The sequence below is a fragment of the Durio zibethinus genome, chromosome 2 (genome assembly GCF_047325235.1).
Source record: "Durio zibethinus cultivar Kanyao isolate XHJ-2024 chromosome 2, ASM4732523v1, whole genome shotgun sequence".
Classification (NCBI taxonomy): domain Eukaryota; kingdom Viridiplantae; phylum Streptophyta; class Magnoliopsida; order Malvales; family Malvaceae; genus Durio; species Durio zibethinus.
Genome location: NC_143163.1, coordinates 2736133 through 2758910, shown reverse-complemented (window position 1 = coordinate 2758910; position 22778 = coordinate 2736133). Strand labels below are relative to the sequence as shown.

At 35.2% G+C, this 22778-nt stretch overlaps 5 protein-coding genes across 10 annotated transcripts; 3 read left to right on the top strand and 2 right to left on the bottom strand.

The window, feature by feature from the left end:
• The first annotated feature begins 2682 nt into the window (after positions 1 to 2682).
• On the top strand, positions 2683 to 3801 carry LOC111308244 (protein VACUOLELESS GAMETOPHYTES-like). Its single transcript, XM_022906554.2, has one exon. The coding sequence runs from the start codon at positions 3058 to 3060 to the stop codon at positions 3667 to 3669; it is 612 nt and encodes a 203-aa protein (XP_022762289.1). The 5' UTR covers positions 2683 to 3057; the 3' UTR covers positions 3670 to 3801.
• Positions 3802 to 6640: 2839 nt separating this feature from the next.
• LOC111308011 (uncharacterized) lies at positions 6641 to 7269 on the top strand. Its single transcript, XM_089745602.1, has one exon. The coding sequence runs from the start codon at positions 6696 to 6698 to the stop codon at positions 7080 to 7082; it is 387 nt and encodes a 128-aa protein (XP_089601728.1). The 5' UTR covers positions 6641 to 6695; the 3' UTR covers positions 7083 to 7269.
• A 1633-nt stretch (positions 7270 to 8902) lies between these two features.
• LOC111308772 (triosephosphate isomerase, chloroplastic-like) lies at positions 8903 to 14850 on the bottom strand. 3 transcript variants are annotated; one of them, XR_016328798.1, is made up of 10 exons: positions 14404 to 14713; positions 13958 to 13984; positions 13250 to 13319; positions 12827 to 12950; positions 12038 to 12122; positions 11791 to 11923; positions 11490 to 11663; positions 10875 to 10957; positions 10576 to 10729; positions 8903 to 9156 (listed from the first exon to the last, which is right to left on the bottom strand). XR_016328798.1 is itself a non-coding variant. In XM_022907364.2 (9 exons), exons 1-9 carry the CDS (start codon positions 14572 to 14574, stop codon positions 10673 to 10675), a joined length of 924 nt encoding a protein of 307 aa, XP_022763099.2. In that variant the 5' UTR covers positions 14575 to 14850; the 3' UTR covers positions 10207 to 10672. The 3 variants fall into 3 exon arrangements, 1 of the variants encoding a protein (XP_022763099.2); XR_016328794.1 differs by lacking the exon at positions 8903 to 9156 and adding an exon at positions 10207 to 10416; XM_022907364.2 differs by lacking the exon at positions 8903 to 9156 and having other exon boundaries at positions 10207 to 10729; positions 14404 to 14850.
• On the bottom strand, positions 14848 to 18585 carry LOC111308771 (transcription factor bHLH121-like). Of its 2 annotated transcripts, none has more exons than XM_089745584.1 (6): positions 18334 to 18585; positions 18091 to 18212; positions 17580 to 17707; positions 17010 to 17489; positions 16702 to 16888; positions 14848 to 16005 (listed from the first exon to the last, which is right to left on the bottom strand). In XM_089745584.1, the coding sequence occupies exons 1-5, from the start codon at positions 18462 to 18464 to the stop codon at positions 16727 to 16729; spliced, it is 1023 nt and encodes a 340-aa protein (XP_089601710.1). In that variant the 5' UTR covers positions 18465 to 18585; the 3' UTR covers positions 14848 to 16005; positions 16702 to 16726. The 2 variants fall into 2 exon arrangements, with proteins under 2 accessions (XP_089601710.1, XP_089601711.1); XM_089745585.1 differs by having other exon boundaries at positions 14848 to 15603.
• A 663-nt stretch (positions 18586 to 19248) lies between these two features.
• Positions 19249 to 22671, top strand: XCT (XAP5 family protein). 3 transcript variants are annotated; one of them, XM_022907362.2, is made up of 12 exons: positions 19249 to 19498; positions 19623 to 19688; positions 19782 to 19846; positions 19928 to 20040; positions 20999 to 21077; positions 21214 to 21290; positions 21379 to 21440; positions 21533 to 21664; positions 21768 to 21821; positions 22080 to 22145; positions 22242 to 22316; positions 22455 to 22671. In XM_022907362.2, exons 1-12 carry the CDS (start codon positions 19328 to 19330, stop codon positions 22503 to 22505), a joined length of 1011 nt encoding a protein of 336 aa, XP_022763097.2. In that variant the 5' UTR covers positions 19249 to 19327; the 3' UTR covers positions 22506 to 22671. The 3 variants fall into 3 exon arrangements, with proteins under 3 accessions (XP_022763097.2, XP_022763095.2, XP_089601707.1); XM_022907360.2 differs by having other exon boundaries at positions 20978 to 21077; XM_089745581.1 differs by lacking the exons at positions 22242 to 22316; positions 22455 to 22671 and having other exon boundaries at positions 20978 to 21077; positions 21768 to 21876; positions 22080 to 22141.
• The last annotated feature ends 107 nt before the right edge of the window (positions 22672 to 22778 follow it).

The window sequence follows — 22778 nt, the reverse complement described above, 5'->3', positions numbered from 1 at the left end:
TATATCTGGGAAACTAACAGACACCCATTTTCTTCAATAAGAAATCTAGACAATCGATTCAGGCTTTCTGAAAGTTTTTGAAGGATTTTCTTGATCATGGCTAATTGCAGTTATGGATATTGCTATTGTGGAAGATGCCAACGCCCCTCGTCTCCTCTACCATGCTCGGTCCTGATATTCTTGGCGGTTGCTTTGATGCTGCTTAGTTTATCATCTTTAATCAAATTTGATATAGCTGTGGAAACTACTGAGACTAGTATTACTTGGCTAGTTTTGCTCGCAGGATCGGTATTACTAGTCATTGTTTGTTGCTTCTCTAAGGATTCTTGCCGGCGACCTCACCATTGTGGCTGTGGAAGATGTTCGACATGGAACTAAATCTACCTTTCGTTTGTCAAGTACTACTAGTTATTTGTTCTATTTATGAGTTACAATGTCTTTGATGAACTGAATTGCGTGCATATTACGAGTCCTTGTTTGTTGCCTCTCTAAGGATTGTTGTCAGCGACCTTACTATTGTGGCTGTGGAAGGTGTTCGACATGGAACTAAATCTACCTTTGTTTGTCAAGTACTACATGTTATTTGTTCTATTTATGAGTTACAATGTCTTTGATGAACTAAATTGTGTGCATTTATGATTTCAGAACTTCAAGGTGAAGCAAATCCTGTCTCCTTACAATTCAATGTATTTTCCATATTTATATTTATATATGTTACGTAAAGAATATATCAGGTCCTGTAGCTTTTCCAATGTTGGAAGTTGGGAGCTTTTTTATTTCACCGGTTCTAAACATCTGAGAGTTGAAGTCATATTTTGATTAGTTATAGTTTCATAGATAGATAGATATATATATATATATATATCTGCTTCTCGCTCTATTCAATAAGTGAACAAAATTTTGGAAAATCTTCCAGACTAAACTAGTTTCTTTTTCATTCATATATAGAACAATATATAATTTAGCTCTCAGAAAGACAGATCAAATTCATTGGGATGAATTTCGATGTTGTCATGAAACCAGAGTGCCTAGAGTTTTCAGGGTCCTACTTTTGCTATGGATGCTTTCTCTCTCCCCAACAGGATGTTGAAACCTTTGTTTTGATCTCAGAATCAATATCTTGTCACCTACATGATGATTTCATAAGGATGTTGTTGATAACAGAAATTCCTGAACTCAAAAATATAGCAATCATAATGGATGGTTTAGACATCACTTGAATATCTAGCGAACACAAAAATAAAGAGAAAGATCATAGCCATGGCTGCATGCCCCAAGTCTTCCAACCTGTGTTCATGTTGAATCATTTCATCCACAGCCATCCTTTACGTCCGATTAAAGTGAAAGCCCGAGGAGGAACTTATTTACTCTGGTTGTGGGCTAGACCTATCGGGTTCGGCTTACAATTGCAATAAGTCCAATTGTGAATTAATCCTCTTAACAGATCATGCTTCAGGTTTGACCCTGTGCTTGAACATGATTCCCACCCAGACCATCCTTTCACCCTTCTCTCTACCCCGCTCAAACATTTCAGAAGTAAACGGTTCATTTGTAATGTTTGTGGTGACTGTGGCACTAGCTTTGACTACCATTGCTCTAGTTGCAACTTTGATCTCCATGTTTGATGTGCTGTTTTGCCGAAAACCGTGAAGCATGTTGATCACCAACACCCTCTTACTCTCTTCTATTCCTCCTCATGCAACAAGGGATTTGATAGCTACATCTGCGATGTGTGTGAGAAAGTTATCCCAAAGAAACGCTGGGTCTACCATTGTGGAAAATGTAATTATGGTATCCATTTGTGTTGTACAATTCCTGAATGCTGAAAAATGTTAGTACTGATGGGTTATAAATAAATAAATCAAACCAGTTTCAGCTTCAAATGCAAATAAGTTTGGCTCGCCCAAATAACTATTCAAATCGAATGATCCCATGAGATCTATCAATCTGATTTACTGAACATTTATCGTTTTATTCGAATTACTGCTAACTAAGGACATATGAAAGGTTATAACATCTCAGACAACTCAGTTTGCCTTTTAACAGTACACTCTATGGTGGGGCAGGAAGGCCATTTCAACCATATCAGTGAGAACCAAAGAGGAAAGTGGTTGTCTTGACCAACCATTATGGCACAACCCCTGTTTGGATCGAATAGCGAACCAATCCGCAGCCAAATTTGCTTTTCATTTTATCAGACTCAATCTCTTTTTCTGGAACAGCTATTATCTCCTGCAGAATACCCTTCACAATAGGCTTTAGCTTCCAATTTTGGTGTTTAATAAAATCTGAGGCTGCCAGTATTAAAAAAATTCCAGATTGAACCCGTCAGGTTCCCATCACAAATGTTAATAGCTTCCCAAATTTCTTCCTCAGTAAAAGGTTTTTTCTAGCTCAGCAGCTTGCTCCTCAGTAAGAGTCCTGAAGTCACAATTACAATTTCATCATCCTAAGACAACCTTTTCTTCTTTTTTTTTATTAACGAGCGTGAGAAAATTGGAAGATAAACCCTAGTCCAATCACACAACAGAATCAGATGTCCCATTGATTCTTCTTCTTAGAGGATGTATTGGACCATCTAAGTAATTCTTTTTCCACAAATTAAAGCGAGTACGGATAGCATTCGAACAAATTGTATACTCAATCAATATCTATCTCATAAGAAGAGGGAGCTGTTCTTTTCTATCTCGGATAAATCCCATTCATCCTTATCCTTTTATCTGAGGCTTTTGAGGTATTGCTGCAATCCAGCAGACCTGGAACTGCTCATCTTTCACCTTTTGATCCAGGAATCGAATTATTTTCCCATATATACCAAGTAAGTGCTCTTTCATTTTCAAAAAATACAATGGATATATGCCTAGTGAGTGCTCTTCCTTTTGGAAAAATACAATAGATATATACCAATTAAGTGCTCTCCATTTTCACACAAAAAGTATCACAATTGAGCAGTATTATCTACATGAGCCAACTGCCATTTTTAGTTATAAATAGCCATCAAAATGGATGATTTGAACATAACTTGAATTATCGAACAGAAAGGGAGAGAGAGGGCCAATGGCTGATAACAACTACTATGTAGTCCTTAAGTCATCAATGCTGATAGTTGAGTGCCCCAAGCCTTCCAAAAACCTGCGTTCCTGTGTGAACCATTTCAGCCACAGCCATCCCTTACGTCCGACTGAAGTGAGTGCCGAGGAGGAACTTATTTGCTCTGGTTGTGGGCTAGACCTTTCAGGTTCTGCTTACATATGCAGTAAGTCCAATTGCGAATTCTTCCTTCACAAATCATGCTTCAATTTGGAACGAGTGATTGAACACAAATCTCATCCGGATCATCCTCTCATCCTTCTCTCCACCCCGCCCACAAATTACAGAGGCAAAGCGTTCATTTGTGATGCATGTCATGAGACAGGCACTGGCTTTGACTACCATTGCGCTAGTTGCAAGTTTGATCTCCATGTTGGATGTGCTCTTTTACCCAAAATCATGAACCATGCTGGTCACCGACACCCTCTTACTCTCTACTATTCCTCCTCATGCAACAGGGGAATCGAGATCTTCATCTGCGACAAGTGTGACGAAGTTGTGCCAAAGAAACACTGGGTCTATTATTGTGCAAAGTGCGATTACGGTACCCACCTGCATTGTACAATTCCTGAATGCTGAAAAGTGTTAGCAGTGGCAGCCGATCCAGCATTTAGCTCAAAAATAAGTGATGAATTGTAAACTTAATAAGCAAAAGAAATATGGATTCCATATTTATCACCTTATTTTTTTATGCATTTTACAATTTTATTATATTTTTGTCACAAATTTAGTAATCTAAGGACCTAAAAAGTGGCATGAATTTAAAAAAAAAAAATGAAAATGACCACGTTGAGGATGAGATAATTTTTAAGAAAATAATGTATCAAATTATGAAATTAAGCAGGAAAATTAGTTCAGCCAACAATAAATGAAATAATTTTTCAAAATAATAATAGTAAGTGTTTGATAGATATTCAATTCTAATTGACCAATACAGCCTTGACTCTTCAAGCCCTGTCACGGACCATACTCTAAACGAGAGTCAAACTTTCTAGGAACAAGAAACCTTTTTTAATGGGATCCAACAGTGCTAATTCATTAAAACCGATTACAAGAATTTAATAAGATGTTGAGGGTGGCGGAAATTTTGCAAAGCTGCCAATAACATTCATCCAAATCGTAAAGTTGTGACAGATAACTGTGTTGAATTATTGTGGGAATCATTGTGGGAATCAAGTAGTCAAGGATCAATAAAATCAGCAAAGAGATAAGCGGCCGAAAGGCCTTCAACCAAGTATTTTCTATCATATAAGTCGGCCCATAGCCTGCCCAAATTAACTCAATCCTTATCCCCACTTTCATCATCATTCAAATCAAACCGTGTTTATTAATTAGTGGCGGGTTGTTATAATCATGCATGTAGCAGCCATCAAAGAAAATAAATATCTAATCCTAGATGTGGATGTATCATGTAATATGAGGTCTGATATCATTGAAGACTAATGAATAGAATCTAGACCAAGAATAAACTTTTATACTTAAATACAACATTATTCATTCAACAAATATGAAGTTTAATTTTTAGTATTTACAATCTTTTTATTTTTAAATTGTAATTTTTTTTATATTAAATTATAATATTATTTTAAAAAATATATATTCTAATGGTTGATTAGTGATCATTTTATATCAACGAGAGTTGAAAGTGATAGTAAGAAACGAATGTTAGATGCTAATGAATTCAGATTCGAATTTTTTTATAATTTTTTGTTGATAAGTAATCCATAAATCCAAAACTTTTTTTATGGCAAAAAAAAAAAAAAAAGATCCCTGATTTTTAAGGAGGTAAAGGAATATGGATCGGTTCTGACTTTCTGAGGAAGGCGACATATTGATTGTCAGTTAAATTGGGGTTGGTCGGTCGTTTGATTTATGAACCTAAGTACTAAAAATTCAATGTTTCTTCTTCACCGTCATGGGCACATTCTGCATATTCATTCCTCCTAAATAGGGCTGAAAGAATATGCAACTTTTAAGGGCTTGCCGACATGGCCCGTGTTTTCAACATTAATATCACAGTTCTTACTTTTACCGTCTAAGTGATTAAATTTTATGATTAATATCACGGGATACATCTAAAAGTATACTTTATAATTAAAATTTATGATTATATTTAGTGTATAAGATAATAAATAAAATAGTATGATAATTATTTTATATTAAATTTAATTTGTATTTAATTAAAAAGTATAAGATTATAAGAAAAATTATTATTCTTTTGATGTAACATGATTCAATTTTTTTAAAGTAAAAATAATTTTTTGAATCTATGAGATTAAATTTACATGTTTTATTATGTCCTTAAAAATTATATTTATAATTTTAATTTTATAAATTTTTAAAAAATAATTTTGATTAATAAATAAATTATCTTATCATAATCTTTACACAAATTAAATATTATATAAAATGACATTATTTAATATAATTTTATTCATAATATCATTTTATTTATCTTATCATAATCTGATATAATAAACATTATCTATATAATTTAGTTAAGAATTTTGATTTACAAAACTTCTACCGTATTAAAAAATATATATTTTATGACTAGATCTTGTATTAAAAAATTAATCAAACTTAAAAAATAATTAATTAAATTTAATTCAAAATTCAAGACTTATAAATTTAGCATAACCTTTGGAAGGTTATGATTAAGAGAAAAATAGCATAAGAATTAACTTAATACCTATAATAAAATCATAGGGAGTTAAGCAATGAAGATGGTACTAAAACATTTTTAATCACAATGAAAGCTATTTGCTAATTTCAAGACATTGGAGTAGAAAGGCGATTAAATTCAAAGGATTTGTTATAACTTTTCCATATCGAATTCCAATGTTCTTGTAGCCGTTAGCATCGAGCATCCCCCCTGGCCAAATCCCCTTTTTCTTTTTCTTAAATGTTACTCTTATATATTGTCTATATCTTAGGCATTATTAATTCTTTTGATGCAAAAAAAAAATCATTTCACCGGACACCAATTTTTATATGAAATTATTTAAATTTAAAATTTAATATTTTATTAATATCAACGGATCATTCCTTCCATTTAAAGTTATGTAGAACAATAAGAATTAACCCTTTCCAAAATTTGTTCTTGCTTTCTTTCTGTTTTTTTTTTTTTTTTCGTCTATGCTTACAGTACGTACAAACTACGGAGTCAACTGGTTTTAAGTATTGACTTTGAGGGTTGTAGACTTTAAATCTTAAAAAAAATAATAATAAAATGGATTGGATTGGATAAAACTTTCAATTTTTCGTTGTGAATTAATTTTCACGCGGGTTATCAACATGTCTTTTCGTTCAAAAGATTGACACTGAGAGTTACCTACCCTAAAAAAATCGGTGAATAAGAAGAGAAACAGACAAATTTCACAGAGTATGTTCCATTTCACTGTCCCGTCTTTAATTTCTGCCACTAGGGTCACACATTTACCAGTTCAAACCTGAATCCAGTTAAGTTCAGAAGTACACTGATACAACGTCGTTTAAGCTGTGAACCACAAAATCAGACACCCATTTTTGCTATAAATAGACGGGGCCTTCAGTTCTAATCGGACCCTCTTTAGTTCACACACCAGAGAAACACAAACCACTTTATGGCCTATTATAGAAGAGGAGATTCCATCTTTGATTCATTCTCTTTAAGTCCTCTGCCATATCCAGTTCTGCTAATCCTAGCGTTGACGTCGATATTTCTTGGAATATCATGGTACGTGAACTATGACTCAGTTTTGGAAACTGTCGAAGAGCAAATGAGTTGGGTACTTTTTGCCACACCAGTAGTTTTGATACTCTTAGCTCGTTGGCTGTCATCTATGGAAACTTCTGATATGCTATTTGGTTCATCGCCATGGGAACGTCGCCGCCGGACTCATCATCTTCCTTCAGAGGGTACCTCACCATGGGCTGTGGCTGCTTTAATTGTGTTGCTGTTGATTTTGGTGCAGTATCAGTCAGTTTTTCGTGAGAGCTGGCTGGTATGATGCTATATATAGTACTATATTTTGAAAAACTATGTTGGAATTTCTTTTCTTCGGTTGGGTTATTAGCAGTTTGATATGTGATTTAGTGAACTGGTACCTTTATTAGATCGAAGATAAGTATGTATGCTACCATATATAGTTGTATTGTAAATAACACTGCAAAATAGAAAAGAGGAAGTTGCTGTAAGATTGGGAATTGCATACATGTTTGATAGATAGTTTCTGATGGTTGAAGTGGTTAACATAGATTAATACAGCAGTATTCTTTTGATCATATATATGTGTTTGAATAAAGATAGTTTTTTCCAGAAAAATCAGCCCCCCCAATATTTGATTCTGAGAAAATTGAGTGGTATAACCTTGAAGCTTATGTTGTTTCAGTTCTTTCCTCAAATAAACCTGGGAACTGTATTTGATCAGTTGAGTATTCTTGAATGATCTGAAATGATTATTAAAGTCCAAGATTAAAAGATTAGGAACTATTCTAGCACTGCCTCAAGCAAACATAATCCTGAGTTTGAAGGAAAGCCCAAGTTGAGGTAATTTCTTGATTGCTTAGAACTTGTTAATTTCTCTAAAGACAAGTTATCAGTAACTTATGTATCAAGAAAATCATTAGTGAAGTTCTTAAGGGGAAAAAAAAATTCACTAGTCACACAATAATTTGGCCATGGAAATGATGATAAGACCAGGCAAAAACATTCTTAATTATTGCTTTCATCAAAGTTGAGGGATGTCAAAGTTGAAGGATAACGAGGACAATGAATGAAATTTTAATGTGTTAATAATAAAATATTAAACTTTTAATTTTAGAGATTAAAATTAAAATTTTGATAATTTTAAATAAAAAATGAAGGAGTACAAAAAAATACTTAATCATATAAAAATACAGTACTATAATTTTGCTGAATCATATTTAAATGAATCATGTCTATGCATTTTAAGTGTTTTGCTGATGAAAATATCATTGCCTTCCCATTTCTCTAAAGTAATAGTAACAAACTAAAAGGCACCAATAAGCAGGTGGACCATGATCCTTCTGATGCACTTCGAATTTAAAATTTCATATTACTAGTATTAAACAAATGAAAAAGTGACGTATGAGGAATAATCAAGGATATTTAATTTATTCAACTTCCTAAATCATGGATTGTGACCCGTGACACCACCAAAACCAATTTCAAAAGTGGCATCCTCCCTAGTGGCCAAAACCAAAGTTTCTTTCCAGAATTTATCTGGGAATCCCGGTAATCCCGGTGTTAATTCTCAATTTGTCGACCAAATTAAACGTCGTTTTCACATTTCCAGGCTTTGTATCAGGTTTTTGAGTCATGGGACAAGAGCTGTTTCTGTTTTTAAGCCTTGATGGTAGCAACAATTTATCAATTATTTAAGGGTCGGTGCTAATTCAAGTCACATAATCGATGGCATGGCCTTTTCAATTTTCTTATCAGGGAAGTGTTTGATAGGTGCTGAATTCTCAACATTTTCTAACAATCTCTTGAATTGAGAAAAGAACATGTTTCGATACCTTAACCTTCTGTTCAAGCAAATTATAAGGACAAAAGTGAAGTTAAATGCTACAATCAACCAGGGATTTAGATTTTTTTTTTTTTTTATAAAAGAGATTAGTCTAGATATAAGAAAAAATATTATAAATACGAAAATTTGAATTTTAAATTTATTTGATGTTACCTTATAAGAATAAATATATGAATTAATTTAATTAAATTTTGAATTCGAAATTTAAATATTTTTACTTTAAAAAAATTTTTTCTGTCAAAGAAGTGCTGGTATAGTTAATAAACAAACCGGAGAAACATACACAAGCACACGTGTCTTAAATATAATGGACTTTAAAGCCAACATCTTAATCACGAGTCTTCTTTCTTAGTTTACTACAGCTAACTAATTTGACCTCTAGAGAGGTCCACGCCATTTTGAATGAAATGAAGATTGATAACAAAGCAGCACAAGTAGAACACCCACCAATATAGCAATGCCCCAAGGTGAGCCCCCGGATCGATGAACAGTCTCATGCTCCAGACGCTGCTGCCAAAAAGCTAGCCTTCCGCTGGATGAAAATGAGATCATGAAGAAGATTAACAGAATTGGCAAAATAATAATGAATAGCTGGAAATTTATTGCCGTATGATGTAACCGGGCCTTGTAGCCTGTGTACTGAGAGAGCCATAGCAAGACAACGACAATCCCAAAAATGGTAAGCAATGGGATAGGTGGTGCAGAAACGGAGGACAGGGTCTGGCCTGTCCACCCTTGTTTCCACTGTGGACCCCTTCTCCTAGGATAGACCCACTCCATTCCTTTGTTTTACTCTCTACTAGAGGACTCGAACACTTTCAGGGGTTATCAGCTGGTTTTTGCAGCTTGCTTTGATAATTGATATAGTCCATAAGGTTTGCTTTGGCATAAATTCTTTGAGTGTTGACGCCCCTCTGAACAACTTTTTCATTAGATTAAGGGACACTCAAGTGTCTGGTATCAAATTATATTCTTGCACTAAGAGAGGTGCCTGGAACTGTCATCTTTTAAGCTTATGCAACTAAAAGAGCATTGCCATTATAAGGGAAAAGCCAGCAGGGAAATAAGTAACTCTCGGCGTGTTCAACAAACCACATTCCTGGTGTTGAGACCCCTTCCATGGCAAAATTTTCCAGAGGTATAATCACATACATGGGTGTTGAAAGATTGGCTGCCAATATACTGTAATTGTCAGTCGTACTGAAACTGAATTTAAATTATAAAACAATGATGCTTTTCCCTTTGTAATTCCATATCACTGCCATAGATAATATATCTGCCTCCCATCATATGAAACGCTGAACTCCAATAATCACTTTACCAACGCTATAATATTACTAACTTCATGAAATATTCTAAATATTTATAGCCTCATGAATGAGGCTGCACGTAATCAGTGTTACCATTAATTTTCTTCGTAACTTTTTTTTTTTTTTGAGAAACTTCTAAAAGAGAACTTATCTCATGCCATATAAGGCACCCAGCTGGAACCATTGGCTCTCCAATGTGGAGGCTATAGAGCTCATATGTATGTCGAATGATGTTTGAACAGACATCAAAAAGCAGCTGCCTTGGGCGGTAGTCAACAGGTATAGTCCTTCGGAGTATTTGCATAAACTCAAATGTGGAATACATCTAAAATCACGGAATCAAAAATTGAATGATGAAAACTATCATATGTTCTAGATACTAGGAAAACAGGTATCTTCCTTGGTTCCATCCAGAATTTCCAACAACCACACGAGCAAATGAGAATGTAGCAGTGAGCATTTGGAGTGCCAAACGGTCAACCCTATACACTCTCCCAATGTCGGTGAATTATGTATGGTGCCCATAGCATTTTAAAGAAATTTAACAAATAGTACATGAGAAAGAAACAACAGATTTTTCCAATCATTTTGGGGAAAAAGAAAATAAGTAATCAAAACTCCATTGGATAACACTAACTCACAGGTAATATGAAGCTTCAACCTGAAATAGCTTCTCTTTGCCTCTTTGCCTCTTTGCCTCTTTGCCCTTTATTTGTTACTTTAATCCGCTTCATATATTTAAGCAGCAACCTTTTTGGATGTTACAGAGTTGACAATTGTAGCGAACTCGGGCCCCTGCACCACCAAGATTAGAACGTAATCATTAGCACTGCCCCAACTGATAGATATTGAGTATCCTAAGCTCTCTTCTGAGCATTGCATTGTCATATTTTATCAGTAACATATGAAACAGAATGAATAGCAGGAGCCCCGAATATACCTTCAAGGAAGCACCACCAACAAGAAACCCATCAATATCTTCTTGCTTTGCAAGCTCAACACAGTTGCTTCCATTCACAGACCCTGCAAAAGAGATGTAGGAGTCATTAGCTTGCAGGGAGTGACAGACAACCACCATCTGATCAAGAAATATAGGACATTCTCACAAGTTTAATGTAATTGAAAACACTATCTGTAAGAACAAAATATCAATACTCTCTTTGCTGGCACTGTCTTCTTATAAATCAGCCTCAGATTTCCCCCAAAACAACTTATCAAACTTGGCATAGTAATACACCATCCCCTCCTCAAATCGTGGCAAGGGGGATATATGAAGAATACTCTCTGAAACTAAATTTAGGCAAGTACATTCCGCTTTCTTCCATTTACACAAATACAATCATGCAAATAATTTCAAACAAACAATGATATCATGCCAGCATAAAGAAACAAGGATCCTTAGTCAAATATACAATCATAGAAGCACTCACTTCATATCATAAATCACAAATATATTATACGTTATGTCACACAAGTTACCAACTGCAAGGAAATGGCATGAGATCTAAACAAAACATAGTGACAACATCTAAGAAAGATATAGTATCCAAGCTACCTCCATATATGACACGTGTTTTAGATGCAACTTCCTCAGAAACATTCTTTTTTAGCCAATCGCGGATGGCTACATGTACTTCCTGAGCTTGCTGGGGTGTAGCCACCTTACCAGTCCCAATGGCCCATACAGGCTCATAAGCAATAACTATATTGTCCCAACCGGGCACAACATCTGCAAATGATGGAATCATTGGAGTTAGGTCACAGTCCTTTCCTCATTAGTCTTCCCAAGATAACCTAAAAATGATAATTCCTGAGCAGAGAAAGTGACAAATCACAAAAAGGTTAAGAAAGTTTACCAGCAAAAGCCTTCAGTTGCCGGAAACAAACATCAAAAGTTTTGCCTGATTCTCTTTCTTCTAATAATTCGCCAATACAAGCTATTACTCCAAGACCTTCGTTCAAAGCATAAGCAGCCTTCTTTCCTATAAACTGAAGACAACAAAATCTTCAGTCAGTTCTAAATCTTTTCATATTTTGCATTAATTAGCATAAATAGCTATGCCCTTTGACACGTCTAAAGAACATAAGTGTCTACACCTCTACCTGATCATCTTCACGAATAATATGCCTGCGTTCAGAATGCCCAAGAACGACCCACTTGCAGCCAATATCTTTCAATTGTTCCACACTATGAAAAGAATCAGATGAATTATATTAAAGACAAAGATACAGTTGCAGTGACTCAATCAAACAAGTTGGCATATGTAGACAAAAAAGTCCACAACCACAAAAAGGAGAAGGTGACCAATTAGCTTCCACTATGTTTGAAAAACAGATCAAATGAAATAACAGATGCTCTGTTAATCTGAAACAATAGGGCCTATTCAAAATAACGACACCTTAAACGAAGAAATGGATAGCACAGGAACAACTACTTTTGTTTTGGTTTTCCCAAGAAATCAACAGAACTAATTGCGCTAAGTGAGATAAAAATATTTATTTAATAATGACATTAACTGAATAAGTTGAAACCTACCCACCAGCAAGAACAAATACTATACAGGCATCAAGGAACCAAATTTAAGCACATTGAGGAAGCATCAGAAGTAACTCCTGTATACATATTTTCAGAGGTAGACTACAGTTGAGCCACAGACCCCTTTTGCACAAGCAAGAAATACACAGTGAACAGGAGACCGTATGTTAGCAATAATGAAGCAGTGCAGCAAAACAGAACAAGTATTCTATCCATCGCACTTCCACATATAATTTCAACACTGATGTGGTTCTATAATCCCAAGATGCGGGGTTAAAAGCCAATATCACTATTTTAAAGGCTACAAAACTATGAAAAATTCACACATTCTGCTTATCAAGAAAAAATTAGCTAACCTGATTTCTCCTGTGAAAGCCCCACCTTTTCCAATCCAAGAGTTCTGAGCAGATACCTCAATTCGATCAGTTAATGAAGCCTTCACCTGATCGAGATAAACAAAGGGAGGTGCCACAACAACATCTGTCAAGCAAGTATGAATATCAGCAATTTTCATAACATTTAACGTGATATTAATGTGCCTCATGAATACAAAACTACATGGCATCTAGAAAGAATTAAGAAACATTATGCAAATTGCTTCAAGGAAAGCACAAGAACTAGCATTTATCTAGGAGGGCATATGGAAAATGATAGCATTGACAGCAGTTTCACAAACATTTTGCAAATCTTTTAGCCCTTAGCAGATATAAACCCCAAGCCCAGTTCCATAATAGAATTAGCATCTAACACAAATTGCAAAGTAAAAGGCTGTAAATTACCAACATCATTCTCCAACTTTGCGCTGTTCAAGTCAGAAACAAGCTTCGTGATGGATTCTTTTGCTCCATTCTAGAAGAAGAAAAATAACTATCAATTAAGGAAATTAAACTAGAGAATGAATAAAATAGCTATGCAAGAGTTGTACCACATGAAAGAACCCAGCATAACAACAAATAGAGTGTGAAATTTATATTGACAGAAAAAAAATGCAAAATATATTCACAAAATGAGTTAGCAGAGCGTGACAACCTTGAAGAATCTGAACTACAAAGAGTCACAGAAACTTTTGAACGTATAAATCATTGGAAAAGGCACAAAATTAACAATAACAGGAAAGCATTTTGATTTATAATAATTACAATAATAAAAAGAAAATGGGGAGAGAGAGAGGTAAAGAGAAGAAATCAAAATCACCATGAAAATCACAAGTGTACTTGGTGCAAAGGTCATAACAAACCAAAGTGACAAGTATTACTTAAACAAGCTTAGCAAGAAGATTCCACATTAGATAACCACGAAAACTCTAAAGGAAGACCTAAAAGGAGAAAAAAAAACTTCAGAAGATTTGGTTGGATAACACGTAGGTGAAGATGCTAACGGAGTCAATGAATGCATGATATATGACACAAACCACTGACAGTAGAAGAAAACCAAGAATTGATATAGAGAATAAAGACAGCATAATATATGTGAGAAAGGGCACTTACACATTTCCAGTTGCCCCCAACAAAGAACTGCAAGTACAAGAAAGAGCGAGAGATTAGTTAAAAATTACCAAATAGAGGGCAAAAAACTACTAATACCATGGAAGTTAGCAAAGAGCATTTAGAAAACCCTTTTGCTTGATGCTTATACTCTTTACAAGGAAAGAAACATATTCTCAACAAAGATTACTAGTTCATTTGCCCACTTACTTAAGCACCTAATGACAAATGAAGCAGTTTAGCCCATTGTTTTCTAGTTTCAATATCTAAACCTTTCCTTTTTTTTTAATTGCTAAACTTTAAGTGACAAACAATAAAAATATACCAACGTCATCTTATACATTATCCATTACCTCAAAACGGCTAAAATATATACACAAAAACAAAGGGTAGCGGTGGGTTATTCTAGTGTCTAAAATACATAGATCTAAAAAAATACATAAGGGTACCTTTCCAGAGCCCGCCATGGCAATAACAGCTCTGCAAGGTTTGCGAGAAGAGGAGAGACGGAGTTGAGAGTTGACTTGTTGAACAAATGATTGAGAATGTGTTTTGTCGAGTTTGGAGCATGATCGGCGAAGTCCACTGAACGGTGTGCAATTTGTAGATACCAATGCCATGTTCAACTGAGGCTGTTTCTTGAGTTTGGTGTGGCTGAGTTTTATGGGATGTGGCTTTCCCTGGGGTAAAGTGGGGGTGATGAGCTTTTAAAGTTGTGGTGTTCACTTTTTTTTTTTTTCCTGCCAGATGCGTTGTTCACTTTGGATTTATGTTTTGCTCACTGTTAAATCGCAGGGTTGTCAAGGACCGAGGTGGTACCCTCACGCGGCTTTCGAACGCGTGCAAACGCACGCTCAGTGACATCAGATGGCATGGCATACGATTTTTAAAAGTTAATAAAAAGGTCATTTTTATTTAATAAATTAAATAAATAAAAATTGCAATTAAAGGGGAACGTGCAGTCACGAAAATGGGAAGCGCTGGAATTAGTATTTATCTTGACCTAAAAAATCTGACATTCCATGGTTCCTAGAATCGGAGTTGTAGCTGCCCTTCAACGAGAAGACATCTTGGCAAAGGTTAAATCATAGCTCGGAGGAGACGATGCCATTTAAACTGTTTGTTAGATTTTCATAGCTCTCCTCTGCTGGTACTGGTGGGATAATATCTGAACAGCATTGAAAATCCTTCTCCTGTTGCCACGTGTTTAACACAAGTGAAGAAGAATGTAGATAAAGTGATTTGAATCTTAGTGAATCTGTGGTGACGAGTTCAGGGTACCGTACACGTATGTACATGTCATCACCCTTTCAAAACAACACACTCGCAGTATAACATCCAGGGAAACGGTTGAGAGAGTGCGATCACGGTAGGCAACCTCCTGTTGTCTTTCCTTTAATTCTTTCTAATAACCAGCCAACCACTTTTGCTTTTTGTGCTTGCTCCTGTTTGTACTGCTATACAATAAGCCGGTGCTACTCATCCAAATCCTTATAAAGGTCTTCATCGTCATTGGCTTGAAGCATTTGACAAAATAACATGGGAACTTTTGTTTTTTGGTCGATGGTCTCATTCAATAAAAGATAAATTGGTTCAGTATGGGTCCAACTTCCCCCAATTTCTGTCCAGCATACAACCCAACCCATGACCTGCCACCAATAAGTGAATGAATGAGATGAAGATTGAAGACCATCCGCATTCTTTTAGAACAAATTTCTGGGTTGCTATGGAGCTTATTTGCCTGGTTTAATATAGCGAAATGCCGACGGAGGTCATCCCATCATGCTTAAAGTCAAAGAAGCAAACTTAGTAAAGCACTCAGTTTAAGATTGTAACTCAGAATTAAAATGAAGATTCTTCATTCCTATCAGGGTGGCTATAAACCACCATGCAAGCAGACAGGGAGGCATGCGTAAAACTAAGTGCTTTCATGCGATAACAGCTTCTGTAGTCTTCAGCATTCGAGACCAGCAATTTGCCAACAATTCTCAGTCTTCCATGTTTTCACTTAGCAAGGGAATAAACTCCAACAAAATCCACATAAGCAGCAACTGCCATTGACATTTAAACTCACAGACATGTAAACATTTACAACTCAACATTCTCCATATAGAACCAGAAGCAAGAGATATATTTAACTACGCATGATATTGCTCTATTGACAGCTAGCACAAAATCTCCACATAGCTAGATCATACTTAGTAGCAAAAACAACAAATGAGTAAAACAAATCAATTGACATGGACATGCTATAGAACTATGACTTACACACCAGTAATCTGTGTTTCGTCAACAACCATATGATATTTTCCTGACTAGGATGTCAGACATGAGAGCTTTTTCTTTTTTTTTTTTCACTTTTTCAAATACTTGAGACACAATTAGAATGTATAAAGTATGACCTTTGTGTACAAAAAAATTACATACAAATCAACCATACCCATATTTTCTTCTTTATCTACTCCTACATTACTCATACCACCACAGAAACATCTTATACCCAGAAAAAAAGGGCACAGAAGATCATCACCATTCACTACCATACTTTCCATCTCAAGGAAGAGAGATGCAGGATGTAAAACCCAACCTTGAACTACTTCATAACAGCAATTACCTTTGGTGGCTTTGTGATAGAAAAGTGATTTCAGATTGTAGGCAAATAATTAGATTCTAAAGTGGAGGAAAAACTAGGGACTACTAGAGCATAGAATAAAAGGAAAATATGATGTGCAGAAGTTGCAAACAACCTGGCTCAGGCATTTGCCAATCGTTTCACCCATCTAGGTCATCAGCCTTTCTGCCAACAGCCGTGCTATTGGATGAGCTATCCTGTGCACTATAAGATGAAGAACACCTACTTGAATAACTCCCTTCTGTACTACTGTTTTCCTTCCTTAAAGATTTCTTCAGCTTTTTTTGCCCTGATGATAAATCCTGCAGATATACACCATTAATTCAGCCATGTACTCTAAAATTATCTTACAATCATAATGAAATATTGTATCCACTAGTACCACTACAAAGTACAAACCATACTAAAACACTCCAAACAAACCTGAACTGCAGTAGAACCAGGTGTTTTTAACTCAAGGTCAGTAGTGACATCATTTGAATCCACAGTTTTTTCAATCTTGCCCTCCCCCGAAGACTTGTTTTTCGAATCCTGTTTGCCTGAAGTATGGGACTGGCTGCCTGGTTGTGCAGGTTGAGCAACATGCTCTGTTGACTGCTGTTCAACCATGGTATTAGGAGTCATATAAGGGACAAAAGTGGAGCAGGGGTTATGAATGACCCCAGGATTTTCTTTCCCAAAGAAAGAGAATGGCTGCATTGATGGATGCATAGGAGTAGCTCCTGGAGGAGGCATTGCCATTGGTATTGGAAATGGATAAGGAGGGGCCATGACAACTGAGTTATCAACAGCGGCCCATGGGAACATAGTCCTGATCCTCTGCTGATACTGAATATTAAGATTATCATTATCAGATTTTAGGGAAGCCTTCTCTTCTTTGAGATCATTCTTTTCCTGTGTCAACTGCTTCAAAAGAAAGAAACAACCATGTAAGATCCCTATCAAAGGAGTTGTGCAAAACTAAGCACCATACTTAAAGAGATCAAAGATCACCTCACGAGATTCTTCAGCAAGCCTAGCACACTCTGCTTTGAGCTTGGTGACGTGAGATGCAAGATCCTTCAGCAATTGAATTGTATCAGTAAGGATAGTTGCTTTGTCATTTTTGGGCCTATCAGGATCTGGATTGTGCTAACAAATAAGCATGACCGTTCAAAATTTATAAACAAGTTCAATCAATAATATGCTCATTGCAGGATCTCAATTAGCCAAATCCCAATTTAACTAAATTCTTATTTGATTTCCACAACCTTCTCCAATAATACCATAAAAAATCCAGCCTTGTCCCCATAACCTGGGAACATTTGGCAGCACCAAACTTCAACACCTCGAACCTAATATACTACTAAACATATGAAAATAGAAACCATGTCTTCGAATGAAACTCTATAGACCAAACAACTTAAGTCACACATGCATGTGTCAATTTCTTAATTTAGTACTGAATTTTTTTTTTTTTTTGGGATTATAAAATTGAATGTTTTAAAGAAAGTTCAAAATCAACCAAGTGCATTTCCCAACTCAAGAAAATGTTCATTGAGACGGTCCCTTCTCAATTTCTCACGGTCAGCCTTTTGAAGTTTTCTCGCCGCAACGCAATCCTTGGATTCCCCTTCAACCCTTTGGCTGCAAAAACATAAAATCAAAAGTATTACAATCAGTTAAACTAACACCGAAACGAAATTTTAAATTTTCAAGTGGGAAGTTACAATTGAAAAAAAAGAACTGGAGTTAAGAGAAACCTGACCTGGATTTAGGTTGGGTACGGGTGGTGGAGGGAACGCGCGGATCTATAGGGGGCTGACGAAACTCGATGACGGAAGGATTTGAAGATGGAAGAGACGGAAAAAGAGTAGCATCGTTTTTGAGTTGATCCATGATGATTTGATTTTGAATGACCGGAAAGTCGCTTCACAATTTCACATCTCTGTATCTCTTTTTCGTTTCTTATTCGCCTTTCTTGATTGGAATCCATGGGCGCAAAAGCGTATCGGAACCCAAGGATTACGTCGTTTTATGTCCCACATATTGGTTTTTTTTTTTTTTAACTTCTATTACATCATAAATTTGTTTTATAATTGATACACTCCAAATTTTTTTTAGGATTAATATAAATAAATATAACAATATATTTAATATAACATTTAAATTGTAAAATTTTAAATATAATATTTAAATTATCATTTTATTGATTAATATAATATTCACAATTAACAATTAATTTCAAATAATTAACATTTTAAGCTCGAATAGTATTAATGATTTATTTTAATTTTTTATTTTATATGTTTTCTAATTAAATTAATTTCGTTAAAAAAAATTAATAATGTGTTCACTTATCACTTCTGTTTTATTTTTTTTATTTTTTTATATTTTTTAATCAAATAAATTTTACAATATAAGATACCAAATTATTTAATATTTATAGTACTATTTATAATTATTTTTATTTAATTTTTTATGTTTTTTACTTCAACAATCATTATCCTTGTTAAAAAAAATATAAAAATATATTTTATTTTTTATTTATTAAATTTGTTAAATATTATTATGTACTTAGCAAAGGGCGGATCAATTTATAGTTAAAATAAAAATTCCTTAGAAAAACAAACAAAATATATTGGCGGTTTATAAAGTCGGCTTGTCATTGAGATAAAAGAGCAGGGAGGGAAGAAGAAGGGCTTGAGAGAGGCGTAACCCAAAAACGCGAGCGAAAAGGGAAAAGGAAAAAGAAACGGAAGATGTCGGGCATGGGAGATGGGTATGTGGGCACGGCCCAAGATGCAGTGAGGATCCGACGTCTGGAGAAGCAGAGAGAAGCCGAGCGCCGCAAAATCCAAGAGCTTAAAACCAAGTCCGCCTCCGCTAAGGACCAACCTGGTCTCCTCCAATTCGGCTCAAGTACTTCCGAGGTTCCTCTCCTTTCTTTTCCCCTAGAACTTAGGGTTTTTCTTTTTTCATTTTTCCCCCTTCGATATCTGTTAATTTCATTTGATTCATATTTCATTGTTTCGAATTTTCTGTTTCTTTCTTCAGATTCTTGAGACTGCATTCAAGAAAGAAACTGTTGGTTTGGTTACAAGAGAGCAATATGTCGAGAAGGTAATCTAATATCTTAATTTTGCAGTCCATTATATTATTTATGCTTATTAAAATACGTTGCCTTACCCTAATTGTTATTGATATCTTTGATAGAGAGTTAATATCCGAAACAAAATCGAAGAGGAAGAGAAGGAGAAACTACAGAAGCTTCAACAAGAGTAAGTGGCATATATAATTTTATATTTTTCTGTGGATCCCTTTTCTTTATTAGTTAATAATTATCCATCTTTATATTATAGGGAGGAAGAGCTTCAGTTGCAAAAGCGTAGAAAGAGGAAGGTTAAGGGGAATCCTCGACTATCTTTTGCGAATGATCTGGAGAATGGAAGTGAAGAGGAAGATGCCGAAAACAGTGAGAATTTCTTTTTTTTTTACTCTTAAAAATGTTATAGTAATAGATTTATGACTTTTGCAATATAATTCATATGTCTCATATATACAAAATTTGTAGCTTGGATTTGCAATTAACTAAAGAATCACATCAATGGTAATTGGTCTTGGTAAATTTTACTGCATTAAGACTTGTTATCTTGTTCGACACATAACATTTGTATGACAAAGTGGTAATCTAGTAGTGCATGAAAATACCAGACATAAAAGTGTGTTGTTATTTTGCTAAGGTTGATTACTAATTGGAAATGGTAATGGGGTTTTGTGCTAGTTGTCTTCATGGATCAATTTCACTGCCCAAAATGGTGATTTAATTTCCTTGTACTCCAGGGTTGCAACTAGTTTTTTTCAATATTTTTTCTGGGCCATGGATAGGTTCCAATCATGAAGGATTTAGTCTATATGGATCATTGGGTCAATGAACATGGAGGATTAGCATAAGAGCATAAAGTGTTGTTGCCATTATAAACATTCACTATGTTTTGAGTCCTTTGTTGTTGTGGGCTGTCCTACCAGCTGTCACGAATATTGTGCTATTGACTTGTTAATGTTATTCTTTCTGAGAAAGTTATTTAGGTGGCAGTAGGATATCTTTATGGCTCTCTGTCCATTGCTAATTGAACTTCTGGCAATCATGTATAATAACTTTCATTTGCCTGCTGGAGTTTTGTGTAAATTTATTTATACATAGGTTTTCACTATTGTTTAACTTAAATTATTTTATCACTGCTGTGAAGCATAGTTTGATTTTAGAGATCATGCTCTTTTGACATATATGGTTGGATATAAGATGACATTTTTGCATTTTTTGTTTATTATACATTTTTCAATGTTGATTTAGTTTCTAGGGACTTAAACTTCATTGTTGATTCTTTCATATCTTCGACTCAATTTAGCAGCTTCCATTATGCTTTGTGCAGAAAGTTCAGAAACAAAGAGGTTTACTCGTGGAAAATTTGGCAAAGATCCCACAGTAGAAACCAGCTTTCTGCCTGATAGGTGACATCTCTCTCCATATGTTTGTGTCTGGTTATGTGCCATGCATGCATGTGCATATACTTGCATGTAATGTGTATGCTTGTAGCAGAATTGAACCTAACATTTGATCTTAGGGTTGATGAGGATGTTCTTTCAGTGAACGGGAGGCAGAGGAGCAAGCTGAGCGTGAAAGGCTGCGGAAACAATGGATTCGTGAACAGGAGCAAATTAAGAGTAAGTTTTATTCTGACGTATTCCTTTTTGACATGAATGCATGAAAAAACAATGTCTTGACTCTTGACTGAGTTTTTTTGTGTTTCAGATGAGCCCCTTGAAATTACCTACAGCTACTGGGATGGAGCAGGCCATAGACGGGTGATCCAGGCGAGTAAAACTACCTAAACAAAACTTACCTATTTGAATGCTTTTATTTTCTTATTCGTTTTAGCCATCATTTCTGTTTTTCTGTTGTTCAGGTACGTAAGGGTGACACTATAGGAGAATTCCTTAGAGCAGTTCAGCAGCAACTTGCCCCAGAGTTTAGAGAGATTCGAACAACTTCAGTGGAAAACCTGCTTTATGTGAAAGAAGATCTTATCATTCCTCACGTGAGTTAAATATGAAATCAGGCTCTTAATTACAACTATGTGTTGAATGGATGCTAACTAATTTGATTTCTTTTTTTTTTTTTTCATGTTTGTGAAAGTTCAGCAACATAGCTTCTACGAGCTGATTATTAATAAGGCGAGGGGCAAAAGTGGACCGGTAACAATTAATGCTCTATAAATTCTTCTGCATAGCAGTTGCCATGTATTGCTTGGTAGAAGTGGTTCCATCTTTTGGTGCTTAAAGTTGTTTTTTTTTCTTTTTTCAATTCTGATAAATCTGAGGAAAAGAACTAAATAACGCAGCAGACTGCTTTTCAAGGATTTTCAGATTGCTAAATCATTCTAGATCTTAGTCTTGGTAGAGTTTATTAGTACCCATTGCTTATTAATGTTGTTTGTTCTTTTTCTTAAACAGCTTTTCCATTTTGATGTGCATGAAGATGTTCGAACTATAGCTGATGCTACAATTGAGAAGGATGAGGTATTTTTCCTCCCTCTTTTTCTTGCTTGAAGAGGTTAAGAATTAGCATTGATTTTTGGAGTATACAATGAACTCATTTTCTCCAATTGTTGACAGTCTCATGCAGGTAAAGTAGTCGAGAGGCATTGGTATGAAAAGAACAAGCACATCTTCCCTGCTTCAAGATGGGAGGTACTTTCTCTGTCTCTCTCTCTCTCTCTCTCTATGTGCTTGCTTGTGATGCAATGGAACCTTCTTAGAAGAAATATTCGGATTTTGGCAAAGAGTGAAGACTAATTTTTAGTTGTTATTGGTCTTTTTACATGGCAGATATATGACCCAACAAAGAAATGGGAGCGCTACACCATACACGGAGATTGATTAGTCGTAGCCTCATGGGAGGACTGATTGTATACATTTTCAATGGATTATCTGTAGCCTTATTCGGAGCTTCATTTTGTATCTGAGATTGTTTTATTGGATTTAGATCTAAAAGTTGATAATGCAATGACGTGCTGTGGTCTGAATACTGCACATTTCAGTACGATATATGGTTTGCTTTATGTTTAGGGACTCTCCAAAAAAAAAATAACAGAAAGAAAAAATGTTCTTTTAGGAAAAGAGATTTTTAACTGTTAGGTGGGTAAATCAAAA